Raw genomic sequence first — 15507 nt, 5'->3', positions numbered from 1 at the left:
CAAGCTTCTTTGTCCCCAACCACTTCCAACGGTGGAGACCATTGGGTTGTCTAGATGGCACCTTGACATGGTACAGTGGGTAGATCATGGACTGTGCTTTTCGCTAGTCAGTCAGTCAGTCAATTGTATTTAAAGAGGTCGTTCCTTGTGCAGAGCACTGTACTAAGTGCTTTGGAGAGGTTAATATACCAATGAACAGACACATTCCTTGCCCACAAAGAGCTTGCAGTCTAGTGGGGAAACAGACATTAATATAAATGAATAAATGACAGGTATAGACATAAGTGCTGTGGAGGCTGGGAATGAATAAAGGGAGCAAGTCAGGGTGATGCAGAAGTGAGTGGGAGAAGAGGAAAGAAGGGCTTAGTCAGGGAAGGCCTGACTTTAGACTCCCTCCTTTGGGGTTCTAGACCAGGAGCTGCTGCTCCTGCTACTACAGTCCAGAAAAATGACTGTTCTCCCCTGCATTAGTACGAGACTAGTACAAGATGCTCTGTTCCCTGGGCACAGAGATTTGGAGGGTCATTGGGCTTGTGTTGTGGTTTTGGATTATTGTCTGAGGGAATTGGGAAGGGTCCCTGTTCCTCCATGCTGGAGAGAAAACCAACAGAAGGATTGCCACTTGAGTTTGGTTTTGTGCTTCTAGTCACTAAGTCAATTGTATTTACTGAGCACTTATGTGTGTAGAGCACCGTACTAAGTGCTTGGAAGAGTACATTATAGCAATAAACAGATTCATTTCCTGTCCACAATAAGCTTACAAACTAGAGGAGTCGGTGAGTTGATTTTCAACTTTTAAACGGATGCCCACTGTCAAATGCATTGGCAATACCCATTTTTATGGTATTTGTTAAGCACTTCTATGTGTCAAACATTATAGAGACATGATAATCAGGTCAGACACAGTCTCTGTCCCACTAGCGGCTTCCAGTCTCAGTAGGAGGGTGTGGGATTTAATCCCTATTTTACAGACGAGGAAACTGAAGCGCAAAGAAGTGATTTGCTCAAGGTCACCCAGTAAACACGTGGCAGAGCCGGAATTAGAACCCAGATCCTCTGACTCCCAGGCCCGTGCTCTTTCCACTAGGCCGCACTGCTTCATACCTTCAGGGTGTGTGTCAGGTAGCAGTTGGGGCCCGAATATCCTGGATCGCAGATGCACTGTTCTTTCAGACAATCTCCATGGCCTCTGCAGTTGTCCAAGCAGCCGGGACCCAGGTAGAAATTGTCCAAGCCCCACTGCATATCCGAGTACTTCTGATAGAGCCGAAACCTCACTGGGCTGCAGACAGAACAGAGAATCAAATTAAGGTACAGTGGTGACTTTTTGCTGGTGAAACGCCAGGCCTGTTTATTTTTTACAGCGATTTTACAGTGAGGCATCGTCTCGAGGAAACACACAGGGCATTCTTCTGGGAAGTTATGTGTAAATGAAAAACATTTTGCAGAGGCCTCATTTCCTAACTATTGGTAGTTATGAAGTGTTAATACCTACTTTATTCATATTATTTAAATCCATTTTTAAAATAGAGCTATAGTACACCCATTTCTAAGTAGCTAGAAGATTTTGGTTTTTTTAATGGCATTTGTAAAGTGCTTTCTGTGTGCCAAATACTCTTCTAAGTGCTGGGATAGAAACAAGCTAAACAGGTTGGACACAGTCCATGTCCCACAAGGGGCTCACAGTCTTCATCCCTGTTTTACAGATGAGGTAACTGAGGCACAGGGAAATTAAGGTACCGGTCCATGGTCACACAGCAGACAAGTGTCAGGAGCCAGGACTAGGACCTCAGTCTTTCTGATTTGCAGACCTGGGCTCTATTCACTAGGCCATGCTACTCCTCATTAAAGGGTTCTTTACTGAAGAAAGTTCTTTAACCCTTATTAAAGAGTTCTTTAATCAGGTCCCTGAAGTTCAAAAATCAGGTTTCTTACGATCCAATGGTGAGCCACTTCTAGTCACCCACCCAATTTGGACTCATTAATAGTGCCATTTTGGAAATGGAACAGAATCCAATCTACTCCCTCATGCTAAAGCTCATCAAAACTCTTGCTTCTGGACACCCGGAAGACCATGGCCCCTGATTTCTGGTGAGTTAACTAACACTCCCCCTCTCAGGGAGGCACCTAGCGAATTTCCAATCCTCTACCAGTCTCGACTGAGGAAGGGAGAGTCAAGCAGAGGCATACCCATTCTTTTCCTAGCTTGGCCAGTGGCTAATCAGTGGAAGGCAATCTGCTACAAGTCAAAACTCCCTGGGCAGCAGTGGCATGAGAGAGTCGGGGACGGAGACTCAAGTTTACTGCATGGAAGGAGGCCATGGTAAACCACTTCTGTATTTTTACCAAGAAAACTCTATGGATACACTGCCAGAACGACTGCAGATGGAGGCAGGGTGTTCTGGGAGAGATGTGTCCATGCTGTCACTATGGGTCAGAGATGACTCGACAGCATAAGACCAGACAAGACAAACTAACACTCTCAGAAATCACCAAAAGGGTATTCTGGGAAAGTCCAAGTGAACAGCCCTTATGTTTCCAGAACAAAAACACCTTCCCGCTGCTCCTGAAGTTAGGTTGAAACCTACTCCTGAAGCCTGACTGCTTTCCTCACCCTTAGGATTTTTCAAACGTTCGCTGTCCTCTGCCACTGGAGGAAACCGTCTGCCTCAGGTGAGCCTTATTCTCAGCGGGTGGAGGACGGAGACCTGGTTCAGGCGGGGAGGGAGAGCTGGTGGAGGTTCAATCCAGTGGTAAAGAATGACTCCCGGCCCAGATCCCTCCTGGGAAAATGGCAGTGCAGTGGTTCTAACAGGATCAAAAACTTCCCTCTTTGACTGAAGTGCTGGGAAGTGGCACTGCTACTTTCAGGGTATCCCAAGGAACCTGAAGGAGGCTTAGATGGGAGTTGGACCTATGGTGCCCACATGCCCTGGAGATGTTAAATCGCAATGCCAGAGGGCAGTTTTACCCCAGGTCTGTTTCTCCAGCTGAAGACCAGTGAGTCAGCATTAGGGTGCTTTCTCCAGGTTAATCCCATGGCTTTTAAAAAAGGCCAGTTTCCTGAGGCTGCCCTGTAAATTCTTTAAGCAGGTAGTCCTCATTTTGAAGGTGAAATTCTCAAGTCCCTGAAATCGAAGGAAGCTAAATACAGGCCGAGGCCTGAGAAGGACAGTTCCCTCACCTTGGCTTCCTACTGAATGAGGCTAACCTCTGTTTCTCAGATGAAGAGACCGGGTTCCGGGTTAGACGAAGGTAAAACTCGAAAGAAACAAATACATCCCTGTCTCTCTGAACTCACAGGCGCAAAACAGAGGGTGGGAGGGAGGGTCGTGTGCTCTACAAGGGGAGGAACTCCTTGTTAGCTTTAGAGATGGAAGCCTTACTCCCTTGGAAGGAAATTCCAGGTTGAACCTGCTCACCTTGCTAAAATCTCAACAGCACAGCTGTAGGCTGGGGGATCAGAGTACAGGCCTGGGAATCAGAAGGTCATGGGTTTTAATCCCGACTCTGCCAGATGTCTGCTGTGTGACCTTGGACAAGTCACTTCACTTCTCTGTGCCTCAGTTACTTCATGTGGAAAATGGGGATAGGGACTGGGTCCAACCCGATTTGCACCCCAGCACATAATATAGTGCTTGGCACATAAGATGTGCTTAACAAATACCACAATTATTATTTATTATTGTTTATCATGTTGGCTTGGCAGAGTTGGGGAGGGAGGAAGGGAGGGAAGGGAAACATCCACTCCACTTAAATAAATGCCACTGATTGATGCATTGATTTCATGGCTCTTTCCTAGAGCCCTGCAGTGGGAGAGGTGAGGAGGCTGGAGTCTCTCCAGGTGACAGATGAAGAAATGGAGACCCATGGAGGCCTCCATGTTTGAAGTCCAGAAGGCTTCCATCAGCTCTCCAGTCTGAAAGGCTTTGTTTGGTAATAGGAATTATCTGAATAAATCTATCCCCCAAATAAATTTTGGCCCAAGTCATTTGAAAAATATGGCAGATGGAAGGGTCTCTTGGTCAAAGATAGTAGGGAAATTGGTGCCTAAATGGATTTTTGGACAACTTATCCAAATAAGCAGCCCATGCTACCATCTGGCCAGAATCCTGTGACTGGTCCTTTTGCCGGGCTAGGGCAGAAGGCAAGACCACTAGACTGTCAGCTCATTGTCTGTTTATTGTTAAACTGTACTCTCTCAAGTGCTTAGTACAGTGCTCTGCACATAGTACACACTCAATAAATATGATTGAATGAATGACCTGTACCTTGTCAGTAGGGCCAACCCCACCCTGGAAGCCCTCAGTTCAGCTCAGGCTGACTGGCCCCGGGCTCCATCCTCCCCTATACTCACTTGCCCAGCAGGCTGTCTGGGAGGAGGTAGGTGACTCTCTTCCATCCTTTTGTCGGAAAGAACACAGACGGCTGCGATACACCCCCAGAGCACTTGGGGTCAGCGGGAAGGCACTGAGGCACCAGGTAACTCCAGGTGACACCAAAGTCAGTGGAATACTGCACATGGACTTGATTCTGGGTAATCTTTTCTGATTCTCTACATCCAACCGAAATCTAGGCAGAGAGAGGAAGCACAACAGAGGGTAGAAATGAATCCCTGGGTAGGCAGGAAAGATGTTTCTGCCACAAACCTGTGGCTCGTAGAATCTATTTTTGGTTTCACGAATGACGTTTAAGTTCTCTTTTCCCGACTCCCTCTCCCTTCAGTGTCATCTCGGCAGCTGGACCTGTGACCTTTGGGTATTTGATGTTTACCCCACCCTCAGCTTCACAGCCCTTATGTATATGACTTGCAAACTCGTTGTGGGCAGGGAAGGTGTCTTCCAACTCTGTTTTACTGTACTGTTCCAAGTGCTTAGTACCATGCTCTGCATATAGTAAGTGCTCAATAAATACCGTTGATAATGATGATAGCTGTTACTTCTTTCTTTATATTAATGTCTGTCTCCCCCTCTAGACTATAGGCTCGTCATGTGCAGGGAACGTGTCTACCAACTCTATTGTACTGTACTCTCCCAAGCACTTAATACGCTGCTCTGCAAATAGTAAGCACTCAATAAATACTGATGATGATGATAAAGATAAAGAGTCACCTTGAATTGCATAATCCATCCTTCTGTGGGCGTTAGGTCATGAGTGACTGCATACACTTCTCGGCCATCGTGACTCCCACACATCATGACTCCATCCGGAGAGTCACAGAATCGTTCTACAGAGCAATCGTCATGGAACAGCCAATGCTCATTCACTGAAAGCCAAACACAGCAAAGTCACCAAGGAGAACAATGTGTAGGTGTGTGTGACAGCAGAGATGAGGTGAAGTTACCTTTGCTGTTCGGATCAGTCCCCCTAACTGATGAGTACCTGTATTATCAGCTGAATGTCCAAGGTGAAAATGACATTGAACAACTTTTCACACCACACTCACTCTAAGTGAGCAGAATATTCATTCATTCCTTCACACAACTGTATTAATTTAGTGCTTACTGTGTGCAAAGCACTTTGTTAAGCACTTGGGAAAGTACAACATAACAACAATAGACATATTTCCTTCCTACAATGAGCTCACAGTGTAGAGAGGGAGACAAGACATTAATATAGATTAATAAATAAATAAATTACAGATATGTACATAAGTGCAATGGAGCTGCGAGTGGGGATGAATAAAGGAAACAAGTCAGTGTGATGCAGAAGGGAACTGAAAAGAGCAAAGGAGATTTCAGTCAGGGAAGACCTCTAGGAGGAGACATGCCTTCAGTGAGGCTTTGAAGTGAGGAACAGATGGACAGGAAGTCAATTTCATGAACAGAGAGAATTCCCTCTGCAGTATCTACATTGGGATCCATGAGTTGAAAGTCAGTGACCTTTCCATAAATCCCTGGAATCTGAATTGATTTCACACAAGCTGAGGGGTCACTTGGATGTGTTTTACATTTTCTACTGAAAATTCATTTGGCTACAATGCAATGGGGCCAAACAAGAAGTGAAACAATCACAGTAAGCGCTCTTAATAAATATGAATAATTGATTGACTGATTGATTCAGAGGCAACACACTGCCCCTGCTCAGTTTGTTTGACAGCGTTCATTCTGCAGCCTGCATCAAAGACCAAGGGAGACTATAATTAAACAGGGATAATTAAAACAAGGAGAGAGATCAAACAATTCTGTATTAACCATTTACAGCTAAGGGATTAGCACAAATTAAGGTGTTAACTGGAGGCATGAGGCTGTTACCATTCTTACTGATGTGTGGGTTGGGCCCACGGAAGGGCATTTACCTTTTGCCAGAGGGACACTAATTTTGGAGCAGAACACCAAGAGCAGTGATCACGGGAGCACTGGCCACTCCTGGGAAGGTGTCATGATAACTTTTTTAAAATGGGCTCCAATAACCTAAATCATATAGTAATAATCATAATGATAATATAAAATAATCTATAGTATAGTTAAGAGTATTTGTTAAGAAGTTACTATGTGCCAATAGTTCCTGCCCGGGGAACACAAGGTGGTGGTGGCCAAGCCCCTCCCCGCCCCTGGCAATGAGCCTTAGTGAGTTGTGCCCTCATCTGCTACTGAAGGGCATGACTGTAAGATCATTGTGGGCAGGGAATGTGTCTGTTATATTGTCCTCTCCCAAGCTCTTAGTACAATGCTCTGCACACAATAAGTGCTCAGTAAATGTGATCGACTGACTGACTGAAACAGGCGAAGGTCAACCTGGAGTGACCCCAACTGGACTTTCTCTGGTCCCGGCCCCCAAGTGTCCCTTGGCTTCCCTGCCCCAGGGAAACAATTACCTGTGGTTTTGTCTTCCATGAACATGTCCAAGGCGATCCTGCCCGTGGGCCCGGCGTCGGCCGGGGTCCGTTCATGCTGGGGCACCGGGGCACTGCTGAAGGTGTCCAACATGACGGTCCGCTGGTCGGCCGAGCCCGAGATGAGCACGTTGTCGATGGCCCAGTCGTTCTGATCCAGCCCGTCGTGCTTCGGCTGCCACCAGCGGAAGCGGGCCACCGTCTCCTTGGCTTCGGAAGGGAGGAGGATGTTCACGAATCTGCAAGGGCGAGGGAGGCGATAAAGCTCTGGTCAGATCTGACTCTCCCCAGCAATATGGAGAGGTGAGAGGAATCACCCTGAGTGACTATGAACTAGACACACATAAGCATGGGGAGCTTGAGGAGTCTGTCAACTAGGGCCATCTATCTGCTCCAGGCCCAGAAATCAAGGTGGATAGGGGAGAAGAGGAACACCATTAGGGCTGATCAATCAATGGTATTTACTGAGCACTTACCATGTGCAGAGCACCGTTCTAAGCACTTGGGAGAATACAATGCAAGAGAAAAAGCAGACATATTCCCTGCCCATAATGACTTTACGGTCTAGGGATTATCAATAATCCCTATTATAAATACCCTATTGTGGTATTTGTTAAGCACTTACTATGTGCCAAGCACTGTTCTAAGCGCTGGGGTAGATTCAAGCTTATCAGGTTGGACACAGTCCCTGCCCCACATGGGGCTCACAGTTTTAATCCCCATTTTACAGATGAGGTAACTGAGGCACAGAGAAGTTAAGTGACTTTCCCAAGGTCACACAGAGACCGGTGGCAGAGCCAGGATTAGAACCCATGTCCTCTGAATCCCAAGCCCTTGCTCTTGCCACTAGGCCATGCTGCATGAATGCATGGAGCAAGGACAGCATAGCCATGCTTCACATTCAGTTACATTCCTGAGATAATAATGCAAAGTGGCATGCTCAGCTGCAGCATAATAATAATAATAATTGTGGTATTTGTTAAGGTCTTACTATGTGCCAGGAATTGAGAAGCAGTGGAGCCCAGTGGAAAGAGCACAGACCTACTAGGAGTCAGGGGACCTGGGTTCTAATCCCGGCTCTGTCACTTGCCTGCTGTGTGACCTTGGGCAAGTCACTTCACTTCTCTGGGCCTCAGTCCTCATCTATATGGGGGACAGGTTTCCTGCTGACCTCCAAACTAAGAGGAGCCTGGCCTGGCCTCTTTGGGAGCAGTCCTGGGGGTAATTTTGCATAACTGACCACACAGTACAAGGAGGCTCAAACTGACAGGCGGACTGGACCCTAGGATGGACAGAGTGGACTCTGTGATGGGCAGGGTGGACACTGGGACTTGGGCTGGACTGGTTCTAGAATCCAAAAATGCTTGCCAACCTCAGGGTTTCCCCATTCCTGCCGACCCTCAGGTTGGATTCTGAAAGCGCTGCAAGACAATCCAAGGGAGAAAGAAGGTTACAAACCCAGGCTTGCTAAACTGGTCGTAGAAAATTTCCATGAGGAGGTTCCATGTGATGCCCCCGTTCACAGAGAATTCCAAGAGAACCCCTTGGTTTCGGTTGTTGGGAGTTATCAGGCATCCGTACATGAAATAGAACTGGATGAACTCGGCATTGGTAAGGTTGAGATCCACAGTGACTAGCAAGCGACTGCAGCCCTAAAGAAGAGAAAGGGAAGATATCTTTAGCGTCGGAGATGTTGGCTAAGTAGGCTAACGTCCTCCCTGACAGGAGATGTAAGACCACATGAATATTTTCAAGGGAAGACGTTTAATTATTCCTGCTCCCTCATTTTGTAAGTAACTCTATAGCTGTCTGTCTCCTTGCTTAATTGAGGGCTGTGATCAGGTGCTCGTTTGTACTGCCCCATTTGCCTCCTGGCCCCACCCCTTCTAACCTTCTAAAACCTCTTGCACCCACTCTTCTTCAGCATGACCTAAGTGGCTAGCGCACCGGCCTGGGAGTCGGAAGGTTATGGGTTCTAATCCTGGCTCCACCTCTTGTCTGCTGAATGACCTTGGGCAAGTCACTTCAGTTCCTCTGTATCTCAGTTACCTCATCTGTAGAATGGGGATTGTGACTGTGAGCTCCACAAGGGACAGAGACTGTGTCCAACCTAATTTGCTTGTATCTAACCCAGCGCTTAATATAGTACCTGGCACATAGTAAGCGCTTAACAAGTTCAGAGGCACCATTATCAGTCATATTTATTGAGCACTTACTGTGTGCAGAGTGCTTGGGAGAGTACAATAGAACAATAAACAGACATCTCCTGCCCCAAATGAACATTGATTGCAGGAGCCATGATCCTCCCGGTCAGCCAAACTCTCTCCCAGTGATTTTCTGAAACTCTGGTTCTCGGCTCCCACTGGGGGTGGGGGCTATGGGCAGGTTCTTACCCCACTGAAATGCAGGGCCATTCCGGAAGCTACGGCACCACAGACTGTGCTCAGTTTCCCCCCATTCACAGTCAGCCAGTTCTGGCTGGAGGGCGCACGGTTGAAGTTGTCTTTGAGCTGGGTCGGGAGGGAACTTTCCGGCTCATCGCAGTACAACCCGCTCCACTGATCATCGCAGCTGAGAATGGGGAAAGACAAAGAAAGAAACAAGTCAGTATTCAGCAAACTTTCCGGATTGATTAGCCCCCTCCACATAGAGAGGGCAAGGCTGTTTTTTCTCAGGTGGATTGAAGTCTTTTCAAGTAGCCATCTTTACTGGGAGACATTCCCTTGGATGGACACCAAACTTACACACAGATCCCCTGCAGGCACCGTCCATGGCCGCTGCACATATCAATACAGCCGTCCCCGATGTACACGTTGTCCAGTGCCCATGTCTGCTGCTTGTCGAAAGGGGCTGGCTGATGCCAGCGGAAACGGGTGGCCTGGGACCTATGGGAGAGAGGGAATTGGAGTGAGAAAAGGTTTGGGCTCTGGTCCTTTGTGCAAGGAGACGATTTCTGGCTTAGGTGGAATCCAAGAACTGTTTTTCCAAGAGAAAGAGAAGAGAGCTCCCTGCCTTCGGCCTCTCTCTGCCAGGGCCAATTCATACTTCATTTTACTGCTTTGCTCATTATTCTAAAAAAAATTGCTCCTTGCATGCCTCCCCACACCACAGAAGCCTTCAGTGATTGTCCACCCACCTCTACATCAAGCAGGAACTCTTTTACCATTGGCTCTAAGCTACAGACTATTCTCTAGATTGTAATCTCCTTGTGGGCAAGAACGTGTCTACCCACTCTATTGTACCATTCTCTCCCAAGTGCTTAGTACAGTGCCCTGAATGCAGTAAGCATTCAATCAATATCACTGATTGATCAGCTTTGCAACCATCAGCTCTCCCTTCTACATATCCTTGCTACTCTCCTACTCCAACCCAGCCCATGCACTTCATTCCTCTAATACCAACCTTCTCACTTTATCTCTAGACTGTCAGCTCTGCCATCTGGCTAACTGCCAGGGTTCCTATCTTTAAAGCCCTTTGAAAATTGCACCTCCTCCAGCAGGCCTCCCCTGATTCACTCTCATTCTCCCTCCCTCTGCTGCCACTGTAGCACGTCTGTCTCACCAGACGTGCATGAAGGCCCTCAGCCAAGCACTGAACTTAGTGTCGGGATAGATACAAGATAATCAGATTGGTCAGAGTCCCTGTCCCACATAAGGCTCCCACTCTGAGTGGGAGGGCAAACAGGGATTGAATCCCCATCCACCTCCACATCAAACAGAAGCTCCTTACTATCGGTTTTTAAGCAATCAATCACCTTGCCCCCTCCTACCTCAACTTGCTGCTCTCCTAGTCCAAACCAACCCACCCACTTTGCTCCTCTAAGGCCAACCTACTCAATGAACCTCTATCTCTTCTGTCTCACAGCTGACTTCTCACCCACATCCTGTCTCTGGACTGGAATACCCTGCCTCTTCATATCCAACAGATACCTTCAAAGCCTGATCAAAGGCACATCTCCTCCAAAAGGCCTTCCCTGATTAATCCCCCATTTCCTCTTCTCCCATTCCCTTCTGTGTCACCCTTGCATTTGGATTTGCTCATTTTATTCATCCCCTCCCAGCCCCACAGCACTTATGTACATATCTGTAATTTATTCATTTATATTAATGTCTGTCTTCCCCTCTAGACTGTAAGCTCTTTGTGGGCAGGGAGGGTTTCTATCAATTCTGGTTATACTATACCAACTGCTTAATTCAGTGCCCTTTATGCAGTAACCTCTCAATAAATACGACTGACTGACTGATAGGAGTGAAAGCCACAAAATTGAAGGAGCCTAATTGATACAAGGTTCCATTCAATCAATCAATGGTACTTATTGAGCACTTACTGTGTACTAAGCACTTATCACTGTACTAGGCAAAGTATATTCTGCAGCTTGGTAGAGTAACATACATCAGAAAATACTCAGGTGCAGGGAATGTCATTTTTGTCCGGGAAGGACAAATAAACCCAAATGTTTCTTTCCACAAGCACTAGATGGCAGCATTATCTTTCCATTGATGGGCAGGAACAAGTGCATTAACCTGGAAAAGTTCCACAGTGGGGAAAATTCCCCGAAATGATTTTTTGGGGGAAGAAATCCAATAAAAATGTCCAAAAGACTACATGAAATAATTGATGAGATGAAAACCCCTGAATGATATGAAACATTAGGCTGCCTGCTCTTGTTCTTCAGTATGATGTCATTGTGTTATGCTGTGCACACCTGCAGGCTTCTGTGTGATGTCATTACATCATGCTGTGTGCACACATGGTCTAATTTAATGACATCATTTGAAAGTCTGCTCTAGCAATCCAAACCTAGAGCGTTTCTATGGGGGTGCCCTGGTCCCCGACCAAGGCTTCAGATCTATTGCATTTCCACCTCGGCCACTTGTCTTCCATGTGTTCTTGGGCAAATCCCTTTAGCCTCTTCAGGCCTCAATTCCCACATCTACAAATTGAAGATTCAAGACTTGTTCTCCCTCTTACTTTAAATGTGAGCCCCATATGGGACCTGATGATCTTGTATCTCTCCCAGCACTTAGTAGGGTGCTCGGCAAATAGTGAGAACTAAACAAATGCCACAATAATGATCATGTTTATGTCTGTTCACACAGGCACTGCTTCCAATGGAAAGGCTCTTTATAATTTTAAATTGCCACTACCCTGCCTGACATCCTGCCATCTCCCCACTGCCGCTGCCTCACATACTTATGTCTGAAGCCAGCCCTGGAAAGACACAACAATAACAGAGCATAAAAACACCGAGACCCTTCAGCTTCGAGTACAACTGAATCCAGGATGGTGCATTTTGAACTTTCTGAGTGAAACAGGTAAACTAAAGTAGCAGCATGGCCGACTGGATAGAGCATGGGCCTGGAAGTCAGAAAGTTATGGGTTCTAATCCCAGCTCTGCCACTTGTCTGCTGTGTGACCTCGGGCAAGTCACTTTACTTTTCTGTGCCTCAGTTACCTTATCTGTAAAATGGGGATTAAGGCTAGAAGCCCTACATGGGACATGGATTAGGTCCAACTAGATTAAGCTGTATTTACCCAGCACTTAGAACTGTGCTTGACACATAGTAAGTGCTTAACGAATACCATAATTATTATTATCATTACTAAGAATTCAGGAGAGTACAATACAACCAAGTTGGTAGACAGTTCCCTGACCACAAGGAGCTTTCCAAGAGAACTAAACACTCTAACCTGAGTTTTCATTAGAACTTTTGGATGTAGCACAATTGACGGAATTAGGGAGAGTTCTTCCAACAACATGAGCCTGTTCTAGGTATAAAAATATCTATCCATCGGTACAAGTAGATTCAGAGTAGGAAAGTGCCAGTGAGTATAGTGTTGGTCAAGGTTGGAATTAATAATGATAATAATAATAATAATCATAATAATAGCAAGAAAAAGAAATGCTAAGAGCTGTGTGCCCTAACCCTGTGCTAAGCACTGTGATAGATGCAAGGTAATCAAGTTGGACACAGTCCCTGTCCACATAAGGCTCCCACTCTAAGTAAAAGAGAGTTAAATTTAATCCCCATTTTACAGATGAGGAAACTGAGGCACAGAGAAGTGAAGTGACTTGCCCAGAGCCACCCAGCAGACAAGTGGAGGAGCCAGGATTAGAACCCAGATCCTCTGACTCCCAGGCTCGTGTTCTGAATGAAATTTAATTCTGAATTAAAGTTCTGGTCTTCCCAGGCTGATAAGAGGCTTCTTTTAGGAAGCCCTTCTGAGCTTCCTCAGTGGACAATGCAAGGAGCGCGTATTTGCCGATCCCATTTTCTTTGCTTCTTTTTTAGGAGCGATCCCTGGAGTAAACCTGGAGGGATTTGCTAGCCAGGTTGTTGCTGGGAAATGAACAGCTGGTGACTGGCTGGGTGCTAATCGGCATCGCTGGCCTCAGCAAACTGCAACTGCCATCTTGCTGAGCTCCTCGACCATGTGGAAAGTGAATGGGGGATCCTTCCTCTTGGGGAGTCATTCAACCCTCATTCAACCCACAAATTCTCATTCAACCCACAAAATTCAATCTGTCACCAAACCTGTCAGTCCAACCTTCGCAACGTTGCTCAAATCTGCCCTTTATTCTCCTTCCAGACTGCTACCACATTAATCCAAGTACTTATGCTATCCAGCCTTGATTAAGAGGAGGACAGCCTCCTCGCTGACCTCCCTGCCACCTGTTCCTCCCCAGTTCAGTCCATACTTCACTCTGCTGCCCGGATCATTTTTCTACAAAACATTCAACCAATATTTTTCCACCCTCAAGAACCTCCAATAACTGCCCACCCGCCTTCTCATCCAACAGAAATTCCTCATCATTGGCTTTTAAGCACTTAATCGCCTTGCCCCCTCCTACTTCATCTCATGCTCTTCTACTCCAATCCAGCCTGCACACTAGGCTCCTCTAATGCCGACCTACTCACTATACCTCAATCTCGTCTATCTCGCTGTCAACTTCATGCTCACTTCCTGCATCTGGTCTCCCTCCCTCCTCCTTATCTGACGGACAATTACTCTCCCTGCCTTCAAAGCTTTACTGAAGGCACAACTCCTCCAAGAGGCCTTCCTTGACTAAGCCCTCTTTTCCTTTTCTTCAATTCCCTTCTGTCTCACCTTTGCACCTGGATTTTCTCCCTTTATCCACCCTCCTTCTGCACCACAGCACTTATGTAAATATCTGCAATCCACTTATTTATATTAATATCTGTCTCCCACACTAGACTGTAAGCTCACTGTGAGTAGGGAATGTGTCTGTTATATTATCTTATGCTCTCCCAAGTGCTTAGTACAGTGCTCTGTCCATAATACATGCTTAATAAATACTATTGACTGATCAATTCTTGATTCACCTGGCCATTGCTTCAAAGCTCTCTGTAATTAGCTACTAGATGGACAGTGATAAGCATTCCTCCAGCAAGATTCATCCTTTGCAGAGGTCTTACTGGAAGACCAAAAAGTGAACAGCCCAAATAGTGAATACAAAACTGTGTTCTCAGAATCTCACTGATTTACTCCTTTAACTCCATTCTGCACAAATCCAAAAAAGTAAACAGCACAAGGAATAAGTATGTTCCATTAAAGAAGGATGTGGCCACCAATTCTCCGCTTCGCCCCCAAAGTACAATGCGTTCAATAATGTGATAAACATCAAGGCAGCTTTCCAAATACAGATTTTAGAATTCTTGAGGACAGTGGTCATGTCTATTAATAATCAATCAATACATCAATCAGTGGTATTTACTGAGTGCTGCCTGTATACATAGTGCTGTACTAAGCCCTTGAGAAAGTATAATTCAACATATAATTTGTACACCTGTATTAACTCTACTGTATGCTACCAAGCGTTTATTTAGGACTCTACAGGATTCTACAGAAGGATAGAGCACGGTCTGGAAATCAGAAGGTCATGGGTTCTAATCTCAGCTCCACTACTGGTCTGCTGTGTGAACTTGGGCAAGTCACTTGACTTCTCTGCACCTTAGTTACCTCATCTGTAAAGTGGGGATTGAGACTGTGAGCCCCACTTGGGACAGGGATTGAGTCCAAATCAATTTGCTTATATCTACCCTAGTGCTTGGTACAGTGCCTAGCACACAGTAAGTGCTTAACAAATACCATAAAAAAATACTCTGGATGAAGTAAGTGCTCAGTGAATACAACCAATTGATCAGTAGATTGCTACAATCAGTCAGGATGGTATTCTAGACCAGGCCAGACTATGGGACACTCCCGTCAAATAAACTCCATTTAAATGCATATCATGCTTCTGGTCAATATAGAGAAATCTCGCTTACATGCTTTTTCCTTATAGAACATCTCAGAAAATAAATGATACCAAGATCTAAAGAGCAACAGTATCCACAACAGAATGTTCTCACACTCAAGTTCCCAAGTTCCCATATACCATTGCAGGGTGCATTGCCTTTTTGATTTATTACATGCAGGGTTCTTTCATACCTGGTGTAAGGGGGAAGAGGTAAAGTGATTCTGGTCCATTTGTTGAATGTGTCTGACACCAGGATCCTCTGGAGATGGTATGTGTTGCATTCTACATTGGTCGGTAAACAGTCTCTCAACAATGGGTGCCAAGATAGTCCAAGGTCAACTGAATATTCCAGTTCAATAGCTAAAGGAGGCAAGATAGTGAATTAGTTTTTAGAATGTCTACAGCACAT

General features: G+C 45.9%; 1 protein-coding gene across 1 annotated transcript in view; it reads right to left on the bottom strand.

The window, feature by feature from the left end:
• RELN (reelin) overlaps nucleotides 1–15507 on the bottom strand; it is a 324257-nt gene that overhangs the window by 20609 nt on the left and 288141 nt on the right. The window contains exons 46-53 of the mRNA XM_029077379.1: nucleotides 15290–15458; nucleotides 9580–9720; nucleotides 9229–9406; nucleotides 8294–8487; nucleotides 6818–7074; nucleotides 5112–5266; nucleotides 4358–4572; nucleotides 1105–1282 (exon numbers count right to left, since the gene is read on the bottom strand). Coding sequence (XP_028933212.1) covers nucleotides 1105–1282; nucleotides 4358–4572; nucleotides 5112–5266; nucleotides 6818–7074; nucleotides 8294–8487; nucleotides 9229–9406; nucleotides 9580–9720; nucleotides 15290–15458 — 1487 coding nt within the window. The remainder of the gene's footprint in view (nucleotides 1–1104; nucleotides 1283–4357; nucleotides 4573–5111; nucleotides 5267–6817; nucleotides 7075–8293; nucleotides 8488–9228; nucleotides 9407–9579; nucleotides 9721–15289; nucleotides 15459–15507) is intronic.

This window comes from Ornithorhynchus anatinus, chromosome 13 (genome assembly GCF_004115215.2).
Source record: "Ornithorhynchus anatinus isolate Pmale09 chromosome 13, mOrnAna1.pri.v4, whole genome shotgun sequence".
In the NCBI taxonomy this organism is placed as follows: domain Eukaryota; kingdom Metazoa; phylum Chordata; class Mammalia; order Monotremata; family Ornithorhynchidae; genus Ornithorhynchus; species Ornithorhynchus anatinus.
Note: the sequence above shows the minus strand (reverse complement) of the source record. Positions and strands in the feature narration are given on the sequence as shown.